At 50.4% G+C, this 13,774-nt stretch overlaps 5 protein-coding genes across 5 annotated transcripts; 3 read left to right on the forward strand and 2 right to left on the reverse strand.

Moving 5' to 3' along the window:
* Positions 1-1,125: 1,125 nt before the first annotated feature.
* CCMA1212_010180 (uncharacterized protein) lies at positions 1,126-2,331 on the forward strand (the record flags this gene model as incomplete). The annotated part of the gene is made up of 1 exon (XM_073707233.1): positions 1,126-2,331. The coding sequence occupies one exon, from the start codon at positions 1,126-1,128 to the stop codon at positions 2,329-2,331; it is 1,206 nt and encodes a 401-aa protein (XP_073554197.1).
* Positions 2,332-3,715: 1,384 nt separating this feature from the next.
* CCMA1212_010181 (Autophagy-related protein 17) lies at positions 3,716-5,217 on the forward strand (the record flags this gene model as incomplete). Its single annotated transcript, XM_073707234.1, has 2 exons — positions 3,716-4,228; positions 4,294-5,217. 2 exons carry the CDS (start codon positions 3,716-3,718, stop codon positions 5,215-5,217), a joined length of 1,437 nt encoding a protein of 478 aa, XP_073554198.1.
* Positions 5,218-6,476: 1,259 nt separating this feature from the next.
* Positions 6,477-7,462, reverse strand: CCMA1212_010182 (uncharacterized protein; the record flags this gene model as incomplete). The annotated part of the gene is made up of 2 exons (XM_073707235.1): positions 6,477-7,009; positions 7,063-7,462. The coding sequence occupies 2 exons, from the start codon at positions 7,460-7,462 to the stop codon at positions 6,477-6,479; spliced, it is 933 nt and encodes a 310-aa protein (XP_073554199.1).
* Positions 7,463-9,373: 1,911 nt separating this feature from the next.
* On the forward strand, positions 9,374-11,961 carry CCMA1212_010183 (uncharacterized protein; the record flags this gene model as incomplete). Its single annotated transcript, XM_073707236.1, has 12 exons — positions 9,374-9,479; positions 9,530-9,593; positions 9,655-9,712; positions 9,763-9,857; positions 9,925-10,016; positions 10,069-10,168; positions 10,221-10,304; positions 10,367-10,604; positions 10,661-10,831; positions 10,887-11,205; positions 11,264-11,784; positions 11,836-11,961. 12 exons carry the CDS (start codon positions 9,374-9,376, stop codon positions 11,959-11,961), a joined length of 1,974 nt encoding a protein of 657 aa, XP_073554200.1.
* Positions 11,962-12,099: 138 nt separating this feature from the next.
* CCMA1212_010184 (Maltose permease MAL31) lies at positions 12,100-13,731 on the reverse strand (the record flags this gene model as incomplete). Its single annotated transcript, XM_073707237.1, has 1 exon — positions 12,100-13,731. One exon carries the CDS (start codon positions 13,729-13,731, stop codon positions 12,100-12,102), a length of 1,632 nt encoding a protein of 543 aa, XP_073554193.1.
* Between the last annotated feature and the right edge of the window lie 43 nt (positions 13,732-13,774).

Raw genomic sequence — 13,774 nt, forward strand, 5'->3', positions numbered from 1 at the left:
AAGGGATAATATATATATTAACAGCTAGTTATTAATAAAGGTTAATAAAAAAAGCGAGCGTTTAAAAGATAATATCTAAAAAAGGTAAGCGCAGGCTTATAACTTATTAAATAAATAGAACGCAGTGTATTTATATAATGATAATTAAGCTAAGTTATATTGCCCTACGCCACTATGGGCAAGGCCTTATATACCAGGTTGCGTAATGCACCTTCCAATCCCACCAATCCCACCAGATCCACCTTCCTTCTAACAACTACAAAGGGCATTTCGGCAGGTTCCGCTTGGGGAGGCTCACAAGGTCAGCAAGGATTACTCTCTGCAGCTTCTCCAATGAGGTGTATACACTTCGCCTAAGACGGTTATAACATGTTCCCGAAGGATGAATCTGCCAGGGTGAAACGCTCCGTGCATGAACCCATCTTTAAAATGGACGCTGGACACAATATTGCAGTTCCACCTACAGCTGAAAACATGTACACTCTTGCTATTTTCTGCGGGTGCATTTCCATCTGCAACTACTTCCGCTATCATGCTGCTTTACTTTCTTCCGGCACTGTCATCCTTCACTCAATTACCCCGATCTGATGCGGTGCTTGATGGTAGTAAGGGCCGATAAAGGCACTTCCTAGGTGGCTGGCTGGTGACACGGCTGAGGTTGCCCTGCATGTGACAAATGGGATTAATACGCCCCAAACTACACGTACAGGGCCATCTCGATTTGGAACAATTGTAAGGCTCCAAGAGAACCGATCTCACATCATGCTTACTGACATTTCTATGTGGCCAGAGGACTTTTGGAAAGGCGCCGACTGGCCGCAACCATCGGGCGATCTACATTCAATGTTGGTCGTATGCTTACCCGACAACATGAGCTGACTTGCAAATATAGAACCACTTTTACAATACCATCTCAAACCGCAGAATGCGATGCGAGGAGATGATTTATATGAGATAACCGAACAGCCGGATTATCTTTTTGGTTGTTAATCGGATATGATGGATTTTTGCAATCTTTATCTTCTCTTGTTTCGTTGGGCAAACATTGATTCCTTATCCTTGCCCCCCTCTTCGATCAGATATATTTCACGGCCCTGAACACTCTGCCATCAACGCAAGCACACAATGACAGAGGGACAAACCAAACCCCGGGTAGAGGATGCCATAAGAATATCGGACCTCGTGTCAATAGTCGAATCAAACCTAGAAATTGCGAGACACCTAGACATTATCCCCCTGCGAGACGGTTCGCTGACCTCGCTGGCAGCTGGGCCCGTCTACTGGCCGACTTCAACTGACGCGGATATTCCAGCTGATATAGCGATCAGGGTCGTCGACGGGGCAGCATTAAAGCATGACGGCCATAGGCAGACATTGAAGATGCTTGGTGTACAACAAGCTTCTGTTCAAGAGATCCGATCGCTCATACTACAGAAGCATGCCACTCCCGGGGACCTCACGCTCACTGCTTGCAAAGAGCATTTGCATTTTCTGTATCTCACTCACGAGTACCGCCATTCGGATGATGAACTGCACGACATTCATATCATCGATCAAAAGCTACGACTAAAGAGGCCCCGTGAAGAGGCCGTCTATGTACCAGGGCGGACACCCTTTAGCCCCGAACAGCTCCTGAGCCACATGGAGGCCGCGGATTCGAGAGACTTACCATGCAGTACATCCTTCATGAATGCTGCGCTGCTGGAGGATCCCCCTTCTGTCCCTACTGCTGCTCACTTTGGGGTAGCCACCTATCCAACATGGAAGCGGTGGTTGAGCGACTGTCTGGGGATACTTGGGCAGATACGGCTCGCCAACCAAACAGGCGACGATCTTTCTGATGAGTTTGCTCAAATCTCGCAGCGAAAACCTGACATTGTGCTGGGGCTTTTGGCGCAAATCTGGAAATCTCAACACAAGGCTGTCTCGGAGACACCTGAGCTGATGAGCAAGATCAGAAACATCTTAGTGCCCTGCAGGACCAAAGATCTGAGGCCTTTATGGGAGACGTACATGCCTTTTAAGCATCTCCAGAGGCGATGCTTGGAGTTCATGAAGCCTGATGAGCCCTTTCCCTTCCTAGACTTTGGCACTCCGCCACCGTCCACAGAAGACTTGTCGAGGAAATGGGCGTTTCTGTATCGAGATCTCGGAGTGTCCAAGAATGATGATCTCGGCTTCTTACTAGACATTCTTAGTTATATCCAGGAGGCTAATCCAGGTGGTCTATCCTCTCAGAGATGCCATGAGTTGGCACGGCTTTACTGTGAGATTGAAGCTACGTGTGTTGCATCGGAGGAGCCTGAGTCTGAGCGGGACATTTGCCGGTAAGCCTCCTGCTATATCTCCGCGGTTCAATAGCCATTGGAATACTGATGCTTTACCCTTCGCCGGTTACGTCAAAACAGCTCCTTCATTCAAGACATCAAGGGCATTGCCATCCCGCCATTCTCTGGCCACGGCCCGAGATGGGTAGACACTAAGCAGTGCTCATGGAATGGTCCCACGTTTACGACCACCGACATATCGTTGAGACATGTATATGGGGAGATACTTCAGTGCAGTCCTCGAGAGCTGGCGATCCTCTACAGATTTTACTCACATACTCTGAATTGCTCGGACTGAGTTGGCAGCATGTGGCGCTGGCGCTGGCGACCTTTGGGGCAAAGGATGGGGCAGATTCAAGTCACGTCCTGTGTATCAACCATTGGATCAACCGATCAAGTCTGGCATTCACAGAGGCTGAGGTCAGTCTGAGGATGCGTCCTCTTTGTTTATCGCTTTCCGCTAATCGTACTTACACGGTGAAAGAGCATGTTTGTCTACTCGAGTGACTCGCGGTTGCTTTTGTTGGGTGGATGCTTGGTGATGTGACGCAGATGAAGACTGTGGCGTCGCGATGTTACCATGCTCACACGTGGAGGCTGTTGGAGATTGGAGTACATGATCAGAGTTGAGAGACGAGCTCATAGAGTGAGGAAGCGAAGTGTGGATGCGCTGTGATGAACGTGTATCTGGGTAGGTTCATGTGCACTGGGATCCGGATTACGAACATCTGGCGATGAGCCGCTTGCAGCATCCATACCTGTCCTTGATGAATACCTACTCACTCACATGGCAGCCAATACGATATATGCCTATGAACTGCTTGGAGAAGCTTAGGTCAGAAGCCTGTCTGTGAGAAGGAACGAGAGCCGGACAGACTTGAAGATGTCTGAGGTGATATCGGATCAATGGCGGTGGAGTTTGTGAATCCTTATTCTTCGTGCCCCTTGGCGTTTGGCGCATCTGTCAGGTACCGATGCCCGCCAAGAGCTGCCATCTGCAGTGCAGCAGCGGGTATCCTGTACCTTAGGCTCGGCACTTTCTGTGGGGTTGATTCCGGGGGGTTGAAGCACTGGAGCGCACTAACGAACAGCTGACAGACCGCTAATTAGGCATTATTGAACAACTGCAAACCGCCCAGCAGGTGAATGCAATGACGCCAGCTGCTCAGCTCTTATCGGCCTTATCGGAACGCCCCGGAGCTCGAGCTTCCAGGAGGGAAGCCACTGTTCCGACTGACTCTGACTCTCCCGGCTTCAGATAGACCATCCAACATCCAACAGCCAACGTCTCTGCCTCATCCGCTCATCATGTGAGCCTTGTGGCGGCCTGAGCATCTCATCACTGACTCTCGATCAACTCTCATTCAACAATCGCCATTTCATTCAACATGGCTTCCCCTGCGACTTCGACGCGGCGCAGCCTGGGCTCCTCGTCCACCGGCCTGCCGAGGCCGTCGGGCGACAACCCGACCATTTCCATCGACACCCTCGTTAGCCATCTGCTCCGATCCAAGCGGTCGCTGTCGTCGATTACTCTCGTCTTAAGAGCCGAGGAACTTATCCGGGCGGCGCGGAACCAGCATGAAGAAACGGTCGTGCTGATGGCCCAGACCAAGTTCCTCCGCGCTGCCATCACCGACCAGGCGCAGCTTCTATCGCGTCTTGCGGCAAGTCTACAGGCCACCAACGAGTGGGGGAAGAAGGACTTCTTCCAACTGCTGAAGCACATGGACGACGTCGACGCGCAGCTCAAGGGCACCATGGACATGCTGAGGGAGACGCCCGTCGATCCAGCGCTGCGGCCCCCGGGAGAGGAGAGCAAGAACCTCATGGACTTTGTCGATGAGGCGAGCGTCGGCGCGATACAGGAATCCATGAGAGCATGCATATCGGAGCTGCAGGTGAGTGGCATCTGACTCTGGTGGATATTGTACCCGATACTGACGTGCCTGGTGCGATGCCGCAGGCCATCCAGGTGTCGTTCGACGGCGACCTACTTCGACTCGAGACCGATATACGAAACACAAAGAAGATTATGGACAGCGCGCCAATCCCTGCGCCGCCTAACCAAGGCATGTCAGACATGATGCTGGACCTGTTCGAGCACTCAACCGTCATGGCCGAGAGTCTAGCCTCTCTGACGCGGCACTTCGACATGTGTGTAACGGCGGTCCGGACGACCGAGGGAGCCGCAGCTTTGGCCCGCAGGATGGCAGCTGAGGCGACTCAGACCCAGGGCAGCGAAAGCGTGTCGATATCGGGAGTCATTGCCGAGCAGGAGTCCAACAAATCCGACCTCGAACCGCAAACAGCACAGGATCGAGCCGAGATGCTGCGCGTGGTCATCCAGGATGCCGACATGGTGGAAGACGTCGTGCGCGACATCCAAGAACACCTTGCCCAGATTGAGCTCAAGTACTCGGTTCTGCAAGACGTGGCGGAGCGGACTAGAGCGGCCAATGCGGGCATACTTGATGCGTTCACCCAGCTTAGCGAAGTTAGCCATCGCCTTGCGAGCTATCAGGCCGCCGAAGACGACTTTCTGAGCCGATGGGCGATGGAAAAGGAAGTCATATTCGCAAAGATTGAGGAGATGACGGAAATGAGAGCATTCTACGAAGGGTATGCGAGTGCCTACCACGGCTTGCTCATCGAGGTCGCGCGCCGTCAGACTGTCGAAGATAAGGTGCAAGCCACCTTGCGCAAGGCGCAGGAGACTGTCGACAAGATGCTCGAAGCTGACCGTGCCGAGCGAGAGACTTTCCGGCAGGAGGTGGGCGAGTTTCTGCCAACCGATCTCTGGGCTGATATGCAAGGGTCAGTCAGGAGGTGGAAGATTGTTCAGGACGATGATGAGCAGCCGGCGGACGCGAATCGGAAAAGCGGCTAACCAGTCTCTCGGTTGCCTATGCGTTGCGTTGCCTTCTTTCCTCTTTAGACGTCCTTTACAGAGCCGCGCATTTGCTCTTCAACATTTTGGATATTTCATTCAGTCTGACTTGGACTCATGGCTGGACCTATTTTCACTTAATTATCATATCTGGGTATCCTGGCATGCTGTCACCGTTTGTTGACGGACTTGGGTTTGGAGTTTACTGTTATTCCACATTGGAAAGAGATACAAGGAGTACAGGCACAGGCTAATTCGGGATGCTTGCTGGATTCAGCTATAATGGGAGTTTACCTTTACTTGTAACGAATCAATACGGGCGACTAGAATCTATCAGAATTGATCCGCGCTGAACCGTGGTCGTGAACGGAATTTACCTCGGAATATATAATATTATGTTGTTCCTTTACGTTGGAAGCAAAGTCAGGTGGCCCGGTCAGTTCACGATGGGTTTGCCTTTCCTAACATCTCAGTTCTCATCCAATCGCATCCCCATGAGTGATCCATTTCTTAGCTGGACGCCTTGCGTACCATCCTTCGCTATAGAGACAGCCCGCCATTGGGTCGTCCAGGGGAACGGCTGAATGGTTCACTCGGTCCCATGTCCGATGGTCGAGACACCTTGCAACATGGAGATGAAATCCCTTATTTTCGAAAAGCTAGTATTGTATTGTCGGTGTTATGGCAGACCTGAGTGAACATTCAATTGTCGGATAACTAACGAAAATCAACTGCCGGATGATAAGCCACTTTTTGAAGTTCCTTTTTCCCCCTTTGCCCTGTCCCAGTCCTATAAGTAAACCATCGTTGGCATAAAACGCCGAGCCCCCGAAGAAGTTCACCTGCTGTTGAAAGCATCGCCAATTTTCATCTTTGAAAAAAGCAATCGTCCTCTTTGATCGGGTATTGAAGCTCCGTCCGCTGAAAAAAAAAAAAATGTTTGTGTATGTAAAGGCATCGTAAGAAAGCAGAGGCCGCGAAAGGACGGAATTGTCATGTCAACCATGACTGATAGATCCCTGTTGCGGGAGAAAAAGGACTCTTCGAGACACAGAGACGGCATCAACCGCGGATAGTATAGAGGCTCTCTCGAGACCCGTCAAATCATCATTGGTAGTTTCCATTAGAACGATCAGATCGGTTACCGGTTTGATTCACCAAGCTACGCGTGATTGCGTTTAATGTCGGAGTCAAGGGTTGCGTGAGGCTGTCTCCCGATCCAATAGTTTCCACCATGTCGCTCTACGAAATGGTCGTCCTCATTCATCGGGCACAAGAAGTATGATTGGTTCAAACAGTGGCGATGTATGCCGTCCTGCTTGGACGAGCTCGACGTTTGGATTGTTGACAGTCTGTGGCCGAGGAGAAGATACGTCGCCGCCTTCTGTTGTATAGCCGGAAAAGTCTTCCCAGAACTGAAGTATTTGACCCATTTCCTGCGCTAAAGCTTCGCGAGTGAGCATCTCAAGGATCTTCTCCCATGCCGTTTCAAGCCTCTCCAACTTCCATTTGACGATTTTGGTCTTGTCGGTGCCGTTCTCCGCCACATGGGCAACCAGCCTTTGGTACATGTCATGGAACTCCTCCACCATGTCGCCGAGAACTTGGCAAAAGCCCATCAACAACTCAAGCCGATCGTCCTCTTCATCGGTTCTGTAACCGACAGCCAAGCAAATGCCTTTCAGGATCTCGTCGATTGGAGTCTCCGTGGCGTGCAGTACATCGACTGTAGCATGAAACGCGGGGAAGATGTCCCATACGTCAATTTCTTCCCGAATGGCTTCATTGACGGCTTCGACCAGTGAAGCAGGCGTCTTGTAATGCGGAGGGTTGGTTTGAGCAAACCTCGGAGAGTCTCCCACGCTGGATGCCGCATGAAGTAGTGCCCATCGAGAACGCCTAGGACACGCTTTGCCAGACGTGCTGTGTATCCTTCAATTCTCATCTCTTCTGCTCTTTTGCCGTAGATGAGCTCCGGTGGGGGTCTTTGTAATTGCTCCCGAGTCGGAACAGGAACACCGACAGCGCTCAAGAGGCCGGCTTCGTCCAAAAGCAAGACATGCTGGTCGTCCGCGTGATGGAGTCGGAGTGCTTTGAGGTGATTCAAGCGATGGCGTTGATGGTGCATATAGCATGCTTGGTCGTAAGGGCTTAGGCGATCCAGTAGATTCCAGTTTGGATCCATCATCTCCGGCGGAAGGCCCCTTTCCTCTGTGCGAGCGAGCATCTCGTTGTTGTTGTTCATGGCTTGGCTTCGAATGGCGCGATCTGATGTTCTAGTGTGGTAGCTGTCACTTTCTGCGTATTATATGTCAGTATTGAAGTGGAACAGGAATAGAAGGGGTATTCTTACTGGTGCTGGTATGAGGCTCCTCCTGGGCGACGGGAAGGTTGAGCTTGTGGAGATATAATGTTGAGGTTGTGAAAAAGGAAGGCTGAGCAAATGTTGAAGAGGGAAGAGATGCGGTGCCCAAGCCTTCGCAGAGAAAGCTATGCGGTTAAGGCATGAGAGTTCTTGAGGCGGGTGGCGCCAGCTGCGTAAGCGTGCTTTGAGTGTGTAAGGATGGGATCATTCGCCTTCTATCCTCTACCAGCTTCACATAGGCCCGTGCATTTGCCTGAGCGGTGAGAGCTTTTTCATTACTCAGAAAGAAGGCCAGCAATCTCCTGTATGCGTTACTCATACTCCAACTCCATGCTGCCAGAATAAATCCCCGTAGGTATAATAGGCTGGGGACGTTTTCCTGTTGTCTGCCATGGCTAAAATACTTCATGACTTTTCAGTCGAAAAACAAACAACATCCCCCCCTACTGCTATCTCTACTAAGATCACTATTGCTATGCCAATCGAGAATCTCTGTGTTCATACGGCGCCATGTGCATCACGGAGAATCCGGTTCTATGAAAACATGCAGCACATACTCATCAAGTCAAGTAAGCGAAGCGAGGAATAGCCTCCAGCTCAACAGCTTTCACTTACATATACCATCAAGCTTATGCCCTCTTCTTCTCTGCTTTCTTGCGGAGTTCGTACAGCCTCAAACTAGTAGTCATTCGTCACATCATTATGATCCTGGAATCAGCCAGACGAGCCCAGCGTATGCTCTGTATCCTTTTACGAGGCCCGTCAGTAACCATGTGACAAATACTCTATGCTCGAGCAATGGCCTATACGTTGTTATCTCACGTATGCATCCAGTTTTGACTCCCAGCGCCATATTAGCTTCCAGAGCTCAACGTGCTTGGGAATACCTGCTCCCATCCCGTATAATGAGGTGAGCCAGACGACAATTTGGCTAGTCTTTTTTCTTTCTTGTCATGATGTATGATACGTCCTTTTTTTTAAGTCATTGAAGAATTGGTTGAGCCTACATCTTATAGATGCCTGTCGTCACCTCTACTCGCAAAGCGCCAACCCTGGTCTCCTTTGAAGGGCCCACCATCTTCATCTAGTTTCACAGGAAATTGCCTAATCCGGCAACCACCATCTTGCTCTCGATGTCGTGATACAACTTGAGCCAATCAGTCAATTCAAGGCGGCGTTGACCTCAACCACGGTGGAAGTGAGTTGACAGAATGCGACTTATATAGTGTAGCTATATTAGAACAAAATCCAAGTTACAGCAGCATGGCCCACCAGACGTACGCATACACACACTGTATGTCGACTATCTTATGGATCCTTTAGAAAGATGCTACAGGTGTATACCTCCGCTCGCTGTCATTTTGAGCTAGAGCCAGTAGACGGGCTCGCTTCTCCATGGACTGGCACGATGGTGAATAGATGAGCCTTCTCATACCTCGACTTATAGCCAGTAGCTGCGTAGAGGAAGACATATCCGCCGACAAAGAGATGGTGAAGTCTCGGAAGGTTGTTAACCTTGATCGTAGACACTGGAGCAGCTACAAAACCCCGGTCGATAAGCTGAGCTATGGAGTCCATTGACTGACGACATACCTAGCCCTGATGGTCTCATACAGGAGAAGAAGCAGTGTGCCTTTGGTCGGTAAACTCATCACGCAATGCAGTTTAACAATGGCGCTCATTCAGCATGTAGAATCAGTACTTTGTATATATCGTATTTATAGCAATGGCGTGTAGCATGTTCTGATGGTTATAGATATAGGGTCTCACTGCAGATGATAAGAGTTCAAGATGAGTCTGTTCTTGAGATCTGATGACGACAGCGTTGTGCCGTCTCCCTTGCCACAGGGCGCGGGCTATGCGGTAGTCGTGGCAGTTGGATTGCTGTTTGCCATTGGTGTGTCCCCCTTGGATGGTCCTCTTATACGCCGGTACTTACATTCCTAGGCATGATTGGTATAACACGATTGCTAAAGAAGACACTCAATGAAGACAATAGCAATGTTGAGACGTGAGACTCCATATCATAATACTAATACTTTTTATTCTCCTTGCTAATTGATGCTCTTCAGTTTCCTGGTGGCCAATCGATCTGTCGGAACCGGTCTTGTTGCCTCTGCGGTAGTCTCGGTATGCAACCACCGTGTCTTCTGACGAGAAAATTGCTGACAAGGGAGCAGTCGTGGCTATGGAGCACAGCCTTGCTTAGCTGCGTCCTGGTAACATATCTATATGGAATCTCTGGAGGATTCTGGTACGGAGCTGGGTGTACACCGTACGTTGCCATGTATCCCAATACTCCACTTGATGTTGAGTGATGGCTGACTCCCTGCAACTCATAGTATGATAGTCTTCTTTGCATACTTGGGAGTGGTCTGCAAGAAGCGCATTCCAGAAGCACATACCGTTCTTGAAATTGTTCGTATCAGATACGGTAAGTGAGAATAGCGGTCGATAGCTGAAATTGACATTGATGAGAAGAGTAGGAACGACTGCACATCTGGTGTTCACCTTCTTGGCTGTTATCAACAACCTTTTCAACACCATCAACATGATCTTGGGAGCTGCCGCCGTCATCACGTTTCTGTAAGATGCATGCCTATGTCATATATGAGAGTCTTGCTAACCGGTCCTACAGGACAGGCATTCACATCATGGCTTCAACATTCCTCTTGCCCGTTGGAGTCGTACTCTATACACTCGTCGGCGGCATCAAAGCAACGTTTGTACCAACTGTCTCTGAAGAAATATGGATTGTTCAACTAACTGCTCTTTCAAATGCAGGTTTCTGACGGATTACATCCACACCTTTGTCATCGCCATCTTGTGCTGCTACCTGACCACAAAGACCCTTACCCACCATGATGTCGGCTCAATCGACGGACTCTACGATCTTGTGGTCAAGGCTCAGCCTTCTTACGAGGTTGAAGGGAACTATAAGGGATCTCTCCTCACGATGAGCTCTCAGCAAGGAATCTTCTTCGCCATCATCCTCCTCGTTTCGAATTTCGGTGCCGTCATTGTAAGTGGCAAAGCCTCCCCTGAGTTGAGAGCATGTGTTAATACCATATGGGTCAGATGGACACCAGCTACTTCATCAAAGCATTTGCCGCATCTCCTAAAGCGGTAGTTCCAGGCTATGTAGTTGGCGGCTTTGCGTACTTTTCTATCCCATGGAGTCTAGGCACCATCATGGGTCTTGCAGCTCTAGGACTGGAAAGCTCTCCCATCTTCCCGACATATCCTCGTGTAAGTCCAAATCTCTCTTTAGCAAGCAGTTGCACTAACTACAGCCTCGACGTAGCCTATGACGAGCACAGAAGTCACAAACGGCCTGGTGCTCCCATATGTGGCCGTGGCAGTAGCAGGAAAAGGCGGCGCTGTTGCCGTCCTACTCATGACCTTTATGGCAATTACTTCAACACTGTCAGCTCAAGTGATTGCCGTTTCGTCCATCTTCACATTCGACTTTTACAGAACCTACATCAATAAGAATGCAGGCAACAAAGACGTCATCCGCTGGAGTCATCTCGGAGTTGTGCTTTTTGCCGCAATTTCAGCTGGCTTGACTGCGGCTTTCAATTACGGTGGCATCAACATGGGATGGACCCTCTATATGATCGGTAAGAAGAGAAAAATTCAGTCCTACGGATCAATAGCTGACAGTTGATGTTGATGTAGGCGTGGTGACATGCCCCGGCATATTCCCCTTGATCCTCACCATCCTCTGGAATAAGCAAAGCGCTTTCGCCGCCGTCGTTTCGGCCATCGCCGGTCTGGCAACCGGCCTGGGTACCTGGCTCGGAACGGCACAGGCTCTATTCGGCGAAGTCACGGTCGATTCCACTGGACAGACACTCCCTTGCATGTATGGGACTGTGGCCTCTGCTCTCAGCCCCTTGCTGTACACGGTGATTCTGTCGCTCATCTGGCCTGATAACTATGATTGGGCACGGTTCACGGATGAGAAGCTGTTGCTTGACGCCGATGCAACAGCCGAGGCGTCAGAGCCAGCTCAAGAAGCTCCCAATCGTCAAACTGCCAAGGGTGGCGTCTTAAGCGATGTTTGCGAGGTTGTCTACGACCAGACTGATCTGAGGTGGCAGCGGTATGCACTCTTCTGGTCGCTCTTCTCATTCTTTGGTATCTGGGTTCTTTGGCCTCTTCCAATGTACGGGGCAAAGTACATATTCAGCAAAGTTGTGAGTCGTCTACTCCTGCATCAAAGTCATCAGTCTCTAACTTCTCAGCAGTTCTTTAGAACTTGGATTGTGGCGTCGCTCATATGGTTGTGGATAAGTCTGCTCATCCTTGGCCTGTATCCCTTATATGATGGACGGAAGCAAATTTTGAAGGTTTTACGCAGCCTACTACGCTAGGTTGGGCTTGTCGAGGATATGATCAGATGCATATAACTGAGGTTAATCATTCGGAGGGTATGAGAGAGAAGATGAGAAAAGGAGCAGGCTGAATAAGACACCCCCCCAAACATTGCACCACTTGATCCACGACCAAGGTTAACCAGACTTCTCCTGAACTTGCTGCCCATCAAGATCATAAGCATCTACATCGTACTTGCGGAACTTGCGCGCAGGAATTCCCCTTTCAAACAGAATATCCAGCTCCTCATATGATCGCTTAAATGTTTCGGGATATCGGAAGAATGCCCATATAGTCACAAGCACCGAGGTTCCGCCCCAGAAGTAGGCCGTCTTTCCCGCCCAGCCCCAAGCCGTGGGATTGATCATATACGGTTCGAGCACGGCAGCAATGATGTCAAAGATTTGGTGGGCAATCTTTGCTGCAGCAACACTTTGCACCCGCAGACTGACGGCAGACACCTCGCTCGACGTTGCGTAAGCTGCTGGCCCTACCGAAATATCGTAGCAGAATACCCAAAGAATGGTAAGAGCGACTTGACCCCATTTCGTGCCTTCGTTGGCATGACCCGTTGCCAAGATACCGATGAGGACGTTGACGATAGTCATGAAGACCATACCCCAGAGATAGAGACTGCGGCGGCCTAGATGAGCAATGAGAACGCAGCCGATGCAGGTTGCGAGCAGCCCAATGGCAGTAGCAGCTACAGATACCTTGTAGCTGTTCTTTGCGGATAATCCTGCTTGCTCCCAAAAGTACGTCCCAGGGTTCATCATGAAGATGCCGTTGAATACCTGACCGGCGAACGACAAGCAGCAGATTTCCGTTCGGCGCAGATTGCTCCCTCGAAACAGGTCGATGTAAGATGAGCCTGTTCGGACCTCTTCTTCGTAATCGACAGTATGAATGATCATGGCTAGATGCTCCTTGATCTTGGTGTCACTCTTGGAACTGAGGCGACGAAGGCTGTGTTCCGCTTCCTGGAGACGTCCCTTGCGGACGAGATACCACGGAGATTCCGGCGCGAACAGGCACCCTATAAACAGTGGAACGGGCCAAACCCATTGAATAGCGAACGGGATCTTGTAGGACCACTGCGAGTCCAGACCGACAAGGCCATCAAGAACACCGATTGCTACAAGTTGGCCGATGATTTGCATAATGTTGACACCGCTGGTAAGAAAGCCTCGCAGCGAGATGGGAAGACACTCTGAGCTGTAAGCCGGTCCTATAGACGCGAATGTGCCCCAGACCATCCCGCAGAAGATTTCGCCCACGAGGAGCGTTTCGACGTTGCGCGCACTGAAGGGAATGGCAACGAAGCCCGTCATGAGGACAAGACCGACCAGCATAACTTTCTTGTAGCCGAACCTGGACGAAAGGAAGCCATTGAAAGTAGCTCCTAGGATGATGCCCACGATACTTGCTTGCGAAAGGCCTGTCTGCCACTTTGCAGCAATCTGGTAGCCATCTCCGTGAGGCTCTCCGTAGGCTTTTTGAAAGGCGGGATAGCCGTAGAAGTTATTGATGAGGGCATTGTCGTATCCGTAGAGGACGATGGACAGGGATAGGAACGAAGCCCAAGCGACTCCTTTCCATTGGAGACGAACGGCCTCGAGAATGCCTTGGGAATGCTCGAGGTCGGTCGCTTCCTTGGCACCTTGAGTGATGACGCCCCATTCCTTCTCGGGGGCTGTTTCAGTTTCGACGGTCTCAGTCACTGCTTTGTCATGTTGGCCGCGGAGGGCTTCGATGACGGTGGGAGCCATGATGCATTTATGATGTGGATCGCGGTGTCTTGGATGGAGATTA

The sequence above is a fragment of the Trichoderma ghanense genome (assembly GCF_004382785.1).
Source record: "Trichoderma ghanense strain CCMA-1212 chromosome Unknown scaffold_23, whole genome shotgun sequence".
NCBI lineage: Eukaryota > Fungi > Ascomycota > Sordariomycetes > Hypocreales > Hypocreaceae > Trichoderma > Trichoderma ghanense.